The following is a 10,484-nucleotide window of genomic DNA, read 5'->3' as shown; positions in this document are numbered from 1 at the left end:
TTTGATCCGTGCGGCTGTCGGGCTGCTCTGAAGGGCTCCCGGGTGCGCTGCGCCCCGCAGCCGATTCCCGCCCCCAAGCCCCGCTGTGCCCCACACCCTGGGGGAAGCCGCTGTGGGCCCCCGGGGCAGACGGCCCTCGGCACGGGGCGGAGATGAGGCGGTCTTGCTCTGTAACTTTATTCACACGAGAGTACCCTGCAGCCCCCAGCCTGCCTAGCGCTGCGGGGGCAGACGGAGGCTGGGCGGCAGGAGGCTGGGTACTTCGGGGGGGTCCAGGCCCCTCGGGGCATCACTGGCAGGTGTTGTAGATCTGGACCTGCTGGTTGATGGTGGCCAGCACCTCCCTCATTCTGGCCTCCAGCCCACCCAGCTGAGCTGCTTTGGCATCCAGCACCCGCTCGTTCCGCTCATACTCCTCCTCCAGTGCTGCAGGGACAGGGGGAACATGAGTCAGCCTGGCCGCCCACCACTGCCCCCACCACCGCCGCAGCATCCCCCCTCCAGCCTCACCTCGCAGCCGCTGCAGCTTGCCCTGTGCATCCTGCAGCAGCCCTGCAGCCTCCTCCCGCAACTGCTGTGCCCGGTTGCCTGCCTGCTGCGCTCCCTGCGCCCGGTGCTCCACCAGCTCCTGTGCTGTCCGGTACCGGTCCCGCAGTGGCCCGTCCAGCATCTGCTGGGCAGTGGGGCTGGTCAACGGGATCATCAGGGGACCCCCCCTGCTGCCACTCTGGTGCCTCCTGATCACCCACCTGCTTGGCCTCGCCGGCTCGGTCCCGCGCAGTGCTGGCTGCCTCCTGGGCACGTGTGGCTGCCAGGCTGTTGTTTGCACGTTTCACCTTCAGGGCATCAGTCTGCCTGTCCAGGAGCCCAATCTGCTCCATAGCACCTGCCAACTGCTGCTCTGCACCCCCTGTCTGGGTCTGCATCTGGGGATGGATGGCATGGTTTGGTTTGGTGTGACATGGTGGGGATGGGGTCCCATGGCCGTAGGGATGGGGCTCTTACCGTGCTAAGGGCTCTCTCGCTGTGCTGGATGTCACCAGCAGCTTGCTGCAGTGCCTGCTCGGCCATGCCCTGGGCTTGCCGCGCCTCCTCCAGCGCCTGCCGTACTGCCTCAGCTGTGCCCCGCACTCCCTCTGCCCGTGACCTGCAGCCAGACAGCAAGGCCTCAGCATAGCCTGGGCTGAGGGTCCCTGCAGGGATTACATCTTCATGTTCCTGGGCTCACCTGGCCCGCTGGGCATCCTGCAGCAGCTGCCCAGCCTTATGCACGTCACTGGCTGTCTGCTGCAGGATGGCATCCACGCTGGCCAGGCTGCGCACCCGCGTCTTGATCTCCTCAGCCAGACGCTGGATCTGGTCCGGTGCAGCGGGGAGTGACAGCTCCAGAACCCGACTGGCTACCACCTCAATGCTCTCAGGATCAGCTCCCTCCTCTGCAGGTGGAAGCAGTCAGTGTGTTCCCTAGAGCACGCTGGGGGTGGAGGGAGCAGGCAGACCAAAGGGCAGAGGGGAACATGGGATGGGCAGAGAGGGCAGAGATGGCTGGAGGTAAGAGGAGGGTTGGGGCAAGGCAGGGACCATGCATTGCTGCATGGGGCAAGGGAAGCACAGTTCACATGCAGTGTCTGGACAATGCAGTGCAGTGCAGGGTCAGTGCAGTGTGGTGCAGATGCAGAGCCACAAAGCCCTGGGCAGGGGTGGCCAGCCCTCCCGGCATGCCAGCACTCACGGCTCAGGAAGGTCTTGACATGGCTGATTAGTTCCCTCAGCTCCTTGTTGGAGCTCTCCACACGGGCCCTGGTCTGGTTTGCCTTGTCCAGGGCTGCCTGCGCTTGCAGCCGGGCCTCGTTTGCCTTCCCCTTGGCCTCGGCCACCTGAGCACAGGCAGAGATGCTTGGTGTCAGGCCCAGTGGCTGCAGAGCCTAGCTGTGCCACCAGATCCCACCAGCACCCACGTGCCACACACTTTGTGGGAGAGCTGGGTCATATCGCTGGCAGCCTGACGCAGCTCCTCCTGGGCATGGCGTGCCCGGTCCAGAGCACTGTCAGCCTTGGACACAGCTCCACCACAGCTCAGACCACCACAGCGTCGTCTCCCATCCTCATCCCGGCACCCAGCACCTCCACAAGGGCTCTCGGCACAGGGCACATCACCTGCCACACCACAGACCTGCAAGGCAGCACGGGATCAGCTCCCTGCAGCTCTAGGTGCCATTCCCCCCAGTTCCCTCCCTATGTGCCACCTTCTCGTTGAGCGGCTGCAGGCTCAGTGCCTGTGCCCTTGCTGCCAGATCCATCAGTGCCCGCCGGTTGGCCGCATTGTGGCGGTTGAAGTCATCCCGCTGGCTGGCCAGGAGCTGCTCAGTGCGGTGACGAGTGGCTGCTGAGATGCTGACAGGGCTGGGCATGGCACGGGTGGAAGCATCTGCCTGGCGCTCGGCCTCCTGCGACTCCTCATAGGACTGACGAATACTGTCATAGGCACCTGGGGGAGACAGGAACACTGTCAGACCTCTGGCCATGGCCTGACCACCCTGGCCTAGCTCTGTGGTGTGGCTCACCAAGGAAATTTGAGGTCTTGAGGGTGTGTAGCCGCTGTTCCAAGTCTTGCAGGCTGTGGTTGAGGGCGCGGGCGCCCCGGTCCACAGTGTTCAGCACGTGGCTGGCATTGAAGTTGGCATCCTGAGCAGCCGTCAGCTCCCCTTCCACTCGTGTCAGCCTCTCAGTTGTCTCCTCGATCTGCTGCCTGTAAAGGAAGGGGGTGAAAAGCTGCCCCCATGCACCACCCCAGGAGCCGTGCCCTGTGCCAAGTGCTCACCGCAGCCCCTCCATGGCATGTGTCAGGTGGGCAGCGGTAGCAGCAGTGGTGTTGCGAGCGGCCACCACATCACGTACGGTGGCAAGGTTCTCCTCCAGCCGTCGGAAGGTGCCCTCGAAGGTGCCAGCAGCCCCGGTGTGCTGCAGGAGGCTGGCTCGCTGTGCCAGCGCTCGGGTACGCGCGGCCAGATCCTGCACCACACGGTCCCAGTCCCCAAAGCAGGGGTGGCATGGCTGGCAGGCAGGGAAGGTACCAGCAAAGCCCCGGGCACACTGGTCACAGCGAACTCCAGAGATGCCAGGCCGGCAGTCGCAGTGGCCACTGCTACGGTGGCATTGGGCACTGGCTATGCCACGAGGGTCACAGTCACAGGCTGCAGGGAAAGTAGTGTCAGAGTACCATAGGGCCCACTGTGGCACCCCAGCTGGCACCGCTCTCACCTCGGCACTGTTGTCGTGGGTCACCCCAGTGGTGCTCCTGGCAGTCGGTGCAAGTCTGGCCCCCAAAGCCTGGCCGGCAGGAGCACTGCCCTGTGAACTAACAGACATGGCCAAGGCTGGCACTGCTGTAATACACTCCCAGCCCCATCCCATCTCCCCAACCCCTGTCCCTGTTATGTCTCACCTGGTTGCAGGTGGGTGTCAGGGAGTGCTGGGGGTGGCAGGCGCAAGGCTGGCAGCCTTTCCCGCTGGCCAGGTTCCAGAAGTTGGGGCTGCAGCGGTCACAGCTCTGGCCCTCCACATTGGGCAGGCAGTGGCACTGCCCACTGTGCCTGTCACAGTGGCACTGCTGGGGTCCACAGGTGCTGGGGTCAGTGCCCAGGGGGTTGCAGGAGCAACCTGGAACCAAAAGGCACTGAGCAGAGATAGAGATGAGGAAATGAGAACAAGGATGGGGATGAGATTGGGGTGGAGATGGGATGAAAGTTCTGATGGGGACAGAGAAGGAGTGAGATGATGATGGATGAGGGTGGGTGCAGGATGGAGACAGAGATTGGGCAAGGATGGAATGGGGACTGGATGGAGATGGAATGGGAGCAGCATGAGGACCACTAGTGGGAATGGGATGGAGATTGTACCAGGGTCAAGATAGAGCTGGAATAAGGATGGGGACAGACAGATGGCAGTGGGGATGGGATGGCAACAGGGACAAGAATGAGCATAATAGGATGTAGATGGGAGGGAATAAATTGGACATGGGGACAGGGACTGGGCCACAGTGCAGGGCCTGAGCAGAGGAGACAACCCTGTTCCAGGGCAGGGACTCCAAAGCGCTGTGCACAAGAAGGGTCGCCATGGGTGCACACGGTCCCCAAGGATGTGCTGGACTCTGGAGGCAAGTCTGTCTTGACAGGGCAGTGGGTACTCACGCCTGCAGCTGTGTCGTGTGGCATCTCCATAGAAGCCGGGCTGGCACTCGGCGCAGTGGGGCCCTGCTGTGTTGTAGAGGCAGCGCAGGCACTGCCCTGTGCGCCGGTCGCACGCCTCAGGGTCCGTCACATCGATGTTATCGTGGCACTGGCAGGGCAGGCAGCGCCCGCCCTGCAGAGGATCCCCATAGTACCCAGGGGCACACTCATCACAGCGGGAACCTGCTGACACAGAGCGCTGGGCAGTGCCCGGGGACAGGGCACCCCAGAAGGCACTGAGTGGGCCATGCCAGGTACCCACCTGTGTAGCCAGGGCTGCAGTGGCAGACAACCTGCTGGGAGCGGCTGTCTTGGTAGCAGGAGGCAGCGAAGTGGCGCGGAGTGCTCGGCCCCTCAGGGCAGGGGCAGGGCCGGCAGTGCTGCCCGGAGCCAAGCGCTGGGTTCCCAAAGTGGCCGGCCGCACACCTGTGGGCAGGAGGTCAGCAGCAGCTAGGGCTGGCAGCACCCTGTCCCAGTCTGGGCACGTACCCTACCTACCTCTGGCACCTTTCACCATCTGTGTGGTCACGGCAGCGCAGGCAGCTGCCTGTCCGAGGATCACAGTTCTCAGTGTGCCCGTTGCACTGGCAGGGCCGGCAGACAGGGAAGCCCCAGTGGCCGGGCTGGCAGCGGTCACAACGTGGGCCATGGGTGCCCTCACGGCAGGGGCACTGCCCTGTGGTGCTGTCGCAGATGGTGCTCACTGAACCCTCTCGGCTGCACTGGCATGCTGGAAAGCACAGCACCCATAGTGTCTGTCCCCAAGCTGCAGAGAGCATTCCTTTCCCACGCCCCCAGCCTTGGGATGTCCAGGCTCCTCTCCCACTGGCACTCACGTCGGCACCCGCCGGGCCCAAAGCCAAAGGTTCCTGGAGAACAGCGGTGACAGCGCCGTCCCATGACATTGGGTTTGCATTGGCACTGCCCACCCTGGGGCTGGCACTCGGCACTGAGCGAGCCCTGGGGATCGCAGAGGCAGGCTGTAGGCAGAGAGCAGTGTCAGTGCCAGCTGCTTTGGGACAGGATGCAGGACAGGGTGTGGGGCTGTACTCACACAGCGCCCCATCATGCAGGATGGCCGAGAGGCTGTGCAGGAGGCTGGAGCAAGGCTCAGCCACGGGCGAGGGCCCTGCTGCATGGAAGGGCTGGGAACAGTGGTACCGCTCAAAGGTCTCCCGGCGCTCCATGGAGCTGGGGTCACCCGCAATGAACATCTCCAGCGAGGAGTAACGGGGCAGGAGCACCAGCTACGGGGCGAAGTCAGTGGGATGTCATGTCCCTCTCTCCCTATGTTGCCTATGGCTGCATCCTATCACCCTGAAGGGTTGCCGTCCCCCATCCCACAGCCTGTCTGTCCCTCACCGAATCGATGAGCACATTGGCAGTGGCATCCTGATGAGCAGCAGCACAGCCCAGTTCCAGGCGGAGCATGTAGGAGACACCCTGCTCCAGACAGATGGGCTGGGACAGCACCACGTATCTGGATGGGGGCAAAACAGAGCAAGGGCAGCAATGTGCCTCCAGTGAGCCACAGCACAGCCCAACTCTGCTGAAGTGCTTACCTTGCACCAGAGGGAAGGCTGGTGGAGAGCTGGTCATCGGCAGGGATAGTGTTTCCACAAGGGCTGCTGGCAGAGACAGGGCTGGGGCGCAGGACCTTCAGCCTCACCTCCTGCCAGGCCTCTGGGTGCTAGCAGCCGAGAAGGGGCAGTGTCAAAAAGCTTCACCATCTGGAACTCCCCACCACTACTGCCCAATCTGACAATATATAACACTGCTGGCTTCACCATCTGGTGCTTACCTGAGGCTCATAGCGGATGACCACATCATACTCAGTGGAAAAAGGCACGTCACTCACGTGAAACTCCACCCAGCCGCCTTCCAACATGCGGGCAAAGCCTGTCCCTGTCCAGGAAGCTGGACGGTCTGAAGGGGGCTCACGCTCCACCACTGAGCCCTGAAGCAAACAGGTGTTGTGAGATGGGACCCTAAAAATCGCCTTGGCCAGCAGGCACTGCTCTACCCTGAGTAGGGAAGCAGACCACTGGTCTGGGGGAGCCTGCTGGTTTGGGGACTCTGCAAAGGGCACCCACTGCCCTGTTCAGCCTGATGTCCTCCCGAGGGACACATTCATTCCTTACCTGATGCAGTCGTGCATCCTCTGCCTCATAGGTGTAATGATCCAGGTTGATGCGGTAGAAACCGGTCTCCACCTGTTCACACTGTCGTCCTATCACATGGCTGCGGCACTGGCACTGCCCTGTCCCCATGGCACACCTGGTACCCCAGCAGCACCATCAGCCCTGATGCCAGGAGGGGTGCCCCCTTGCCCTCTGCATCCTCACAAGGACTCACAGGTTGTTGCGAGCACCTCCCACATCACAGTCACAGGGCCGGCAGCCTGGGAGGTCATGGCTCAGTCCCCAGTGCTCAGGCTGCAGAGGGCAAGGGTGTTAGAGAGCAACCATCTGTGTACTACAGAGTACTACATCTGTGTACTACTGAGCACTGTGCATGGGCCATGGCACAGCCCCACTCACCAGGCACTGGTTGCAGCTGCGCCCAGTCACCAGCCGCTTGCAGAAGCACTCCCCACTGACAGGGTCACACCGGCTGCCATCAGCCACCGTGCCACGAGGGTCACATTGGCACCCTGCATGGAGAGCCAGCAGTTTCCAGCAATGCCAAACCACATGCCTCACCCTAGTTGGGGCCACCCTGGTACCTACTCTGACAGCCTTGTGGGTTGTTGGCACTGAGGCCGAAGAAGCCGGGTTTGCAGCGGTCACAGCGGGGACCAGCCACATGCTCCTTGCAGCGGCACTGCCCCGCAATCAGGCCTCTGGCTGTGTCATCAGCACTGTCACATAGCCCACCATCCAGAGAACCTTCAGGGTCACAGTCACAGGCTGAGGAGACAGGCAGGGTCAGCACTCTGACCACCAAAGCACCCACCTTGTACCCAGCCTGTCCCACACTGACCTCGGCACACCGCGGGGTCCCGCAGGTCCTTAGTGGGGTCCTTGTAGTAGAAGGGTTTGCAGAGGTGGCAGCGACGGCCCATGGTGTTGTGCTGGCAGTCATCACACACACCCCCACTGGTGTTCCCCGTGGACAGGAACACAGCCATGTCAAAGTGGCACCGCCGTGAGTGCTCGTTGCAGTCACAGCCTGCAGGGACAGCACCGTGGCATGGCATGGCATGTGGCACCCCATAGCCCACACCTGGCAGGCAGCACCCTCAGTGCCAAACCTCCCCTGCCTGGATTCCCCTTACTCTGATATGCAGCACCACAACCCCAAACCTCCCCAAAGTACAGCCTGCAGCACCCCAAACACCCCCACTATACAGCATCCCAAAACCCCTGGCACAGCACAGCCCAACAGCTCTGGCACCAGGATCACTGTGCCAGGAGCTGGTGCCAGCAGGGGCACTCACGGCGACAGGCGTTGGTGCTGGAGCCCTCGGCCGGGCGCCAGGGCAGGTCTTGGTAGAAGTCCTCGCAGCGCTCACAGTTCAGCCCCTGCGTGTGGTGTTTGCAGACACAACGCCCATGCACCTGCCAGGACACCATGGTAAGGGGCTGCAGGACTAGGCAGCACAGCTACCCAGCTCCAGCAGGGCACACCAGCCTGGCCTGCCCTACCATGCCATTGGTGGTGGTGGGGGCCCCACTGAGTGGGGCGCACTCAGAGGCGTGCCCATAGCAGAAGCAGTTCCCGCGCATCACCAGCTCGTAGAGTGCATAGTAATACTTCTCCCGGATCTCCCGCCGTGAGTCCAGCAGGTTGTCCCCCAGTGTGTGCAGCTTGGTGAGGTTCACACGCAGGTTGGTGACACGCAACAGGTCTAGGGCAGGGAGACATCCCTGTTGGCATAGGGTGGCTGGGCACATCTATGCACAGCTCACCTCTGCCAGGCACAGCTGGGCTGGACTGTGCACGGCACAGGAGGCTGTGGCTGGTACAGAGGAGCTGGGCATGGCTGTTCTGCTGGGCGTGGCTGGGATGGGCTGTGCACGGCACGGGCGTCCATCAGGCTGGTTTTCTGTGGTTTTCTGTATCACACAGTGTTGGCCCAGGGCTGTGCATGGTTTGGTTCATGGGCACATGGCCAGGCTGGGCTGTACATAGCTGTGGGGGTTCAGCTCCCACACATGTAGCTGTGCACAGTCTGGCTGTGAGTAGGCTGGGCTCTGCACTCCCACAGCAGAGGCACACTGGGACCCCACCAGTGCAGAACTATACCCTTGGCATAGCACCTTTACATGTCTTGGGACACTCACCACTGGGGCTGTGCTCAGGAGATGGCTGTGCCTGGTGGGCGCAGCCTGGGGGCCCTGGGAAGACAGGATAGCTTCCCCAGAACTGCAGTTTCCCAGCAGCCCTGCCCTGCAGATTCCTCCCCTCCTGCTCCCAGTCTAAATTTAGCCTTGGGTGATTAACCCACTGTGTCCTGTGCCCAGCCTGACTCCCCATCTTACCACAGCTGGTGTTGGGCTCAGCTGTGCCACAGCCATCCTCCTCCATTTAACCCAACATAGCGACCTTTAGCTGCTCTCAATAGAGCAGGGTGCAGAGGGGCCCAAAACCCTGCAGGCTGGATCTGGTCCTGACCCCTCTATAGGGCCCAGAGTAGGGAGAGAGCAGCCAAAATAGCTACACCCAAAATAGAGCAGCCAAGCAGGAGCCCTGATGGCTGGCAACTCACTTTGGATGGCAGGGCTGTAGGGGTCCCGGATGGGGATGGCAGGGTCCAGCACCCTGTATATGACCTGGAAGGGACAGCAAGGTGATGAGCGCAGTGCAGGGAATCCCCTGACTCTCCTGGGACACTACTAGGGCCTCACCTCCCCTTCAGTGGAGGGCTCGATGTCAGAGTAGCGGGACTCGCAGACGACATCATCAATGCGGCGCGGGGGCCCATGGGGGACATGGGGAAAAGAGGCAGAGCAGTCATAGGCGAAGTATCGATACACCTTCCAGGTGTGCCCAAAGTCGGCCGAGCGCTCCACCAGCATGGCCGCGGGGCGGAAGGTCTGCGAGACACCCAGGTGGGACAGGGGCTAGCCCCACAGCCCCCAAGGGTGTGTTCCACCCTGTCCTGTCCCAGCCTGGGTACCCACACGCTGGGACCCACCTTGAAAGTCATGATGAGATGGGTGAAGTGGAACTCGGCCTCTAGGTCCAGCTGGATGCTGACGTGCTCTACACCTGGGGATGACAAGTGTGACACATGGAAGCACCCGCTCACGGGTCCCGGGGCTCGTCCTCCCCACCCGGCAGTGGTCCAGGGGCGCGGCCGCGGCCACAGGCTGAGTCACACTTCCTCAGTGTGGGAGGAAGGGAAGGAGAGCCCCCCGGGACAGGACAGGATGCCCCACCACCTCCACCCACTACTCACCGTTCTCCGACTGCCACCAGGCTTTCTTGGGACGGGGGGCAAAGCTGGTGACCACATTCTCGATGCGGTGGCTGTTGGTGTTGGTGCGAGCATCGTAGGGCCGCCGCGAGTCACAGATGAAGCACTTTTTCTCCTCCTGCGAGTTGGAAGGCTCAGTGATGTGTGTCCCCAACTTGTCCTGTGCCCCTCACCCTTGTCCGGTCCCCCCCAGGCCCCGTCCCACTCACCTGGAGGTGGCTGACAATGCAGTAGGGTTGGGGCCGCCGCAGTCCGCAGGTGGAGGTGGCACTTAGGCGGGCTGCTCGCCCCACCAGCAAGTCCCCGGTGGCCGGGTAGCAGCTGCCGCGGGCACAACCCTGGGGGGAATCGGGGGCCAGGGCCACCCCCAGCCCTGCAGAGCGGCGGGTGGTGAGGGCGCTGCGGGCCGGGGGGGCCGGGGCCCCTTCCGCGACCGCCCGGAAACAGGACGGCGGCGCCGGGCCGGACCCTGGCGCCCACCGGCCCCGCTGCGGCGGGGGCACGGACTCACCGGCCAGCAGCGGCAGCAGCAGCAGGACGGCGGGGCTCCGCTTCGCCGGGCTCCGCATCGCGGGGCGAGACGGAGCGAGACGGGACGGAAAGGGGCGCAAAGGGCGCGCAGAGGGGGCGCTCGACAGGTACCCGGAGGTCCCGTCTCGTCCCGTCCTGACCCACCGGTTCCCCTTCTCGTTCCCGTTCCCAATCCCTTCCCCGTGCCCTTCCCGGTCCCTCCCGGCCCCTCCGAACTGGCGGCAGGCGCAGCGCTCGGGGCTGCGCGGAAAGCGCGGGGCGGATCCCGCTGGAGCGGGGAGCGGGCCGGCCGAGAGAGGCGG

General features: G+C 63.2%; 1 protein-coding gene across 1 annotated transcript; it reads right to left on the bottom strand.

Annotated features, from left to right (window-relative positions):
- Nucleotides 1-161: 161 nt before the first annotated feature.
- On the bottom strand, nucleotides 162-10,418 carry LOC306807446 (laminin subunit beta-2-like). Its single transcript, XM_079317058.1, has 33 exons — nucleotides 10,163-10,418; nucleotides 9,861-10,024; nucleotides 9,634-9,769; nucleotides 9,370-9,443; nucleotides 9,080-9,268; nucleotides 8,941-9,004; nucleotides 7,877-8,079; nucleotides 7,669-7,789; nucleotides 7,212-7,400; nucleotides 6,959-7,138; nucleotides 6,770-6,882; nucleotides 6,585-6,664; nucleotides 6,371-6,506; nucleotides 6,031-6,186; nucleotides 5,792-5,919; nucleotides 5,592-5,709; nucleotides 5,284-5,476; nucleotides 5,066-5,209; nucleotides 4,728-4,959; nucleotides 4,492-4,655; nucleotides 4,191-4,412; nucleotides 3,446-3,660; nucleotides 3,262-3,358; nucleotides 2,822-3,194; nucleotides 2,565-2,749; nucleotides 2,247-2,488; nucleotides 1,970-2,173; nucleotides 1,733-1,877; nucleotides 1,229-1,436; nucleotides 1,006-1,147; nucleotides 750-926; nucleotides 511-670; nucleotides 162-426 (listed from the first exon to the last, which is right to left on the bottom strand). The coding sequence occupies exons 1-33, from the start codon at nucleotides 10,218-10,220 to the stop codon at nucleotides 290-292; spliced, it is 5,349 nt and encodes a 1,782-aa protein (XP_079173184.1). The 5' UTR covers nucleotides 10,221-10,418; the 3' UTR covers nucleotides 162-289.
- Between the last annotated feature and the right edge of the window lie 66 nt (nucleotides 10,419-10,484).

The sequence above is a fragment of the Erithacus rubecula genome, assembly GCF_903797595.1.
Source record: "Erithacus rubecula genome assembly, chromosome: 13".
In the NCBI taxonomy this organism is placed as follows: Eukaryota; Metazoa; Chordata; class Aves; order Passeriformes; family Muscicapidae; genus Erithacus; species Erithacus rubecula.
Note: the sequence above shows the minus strand (reverse complement) of the source record. Positions and strands in the feature narration are given on the sequence as shown.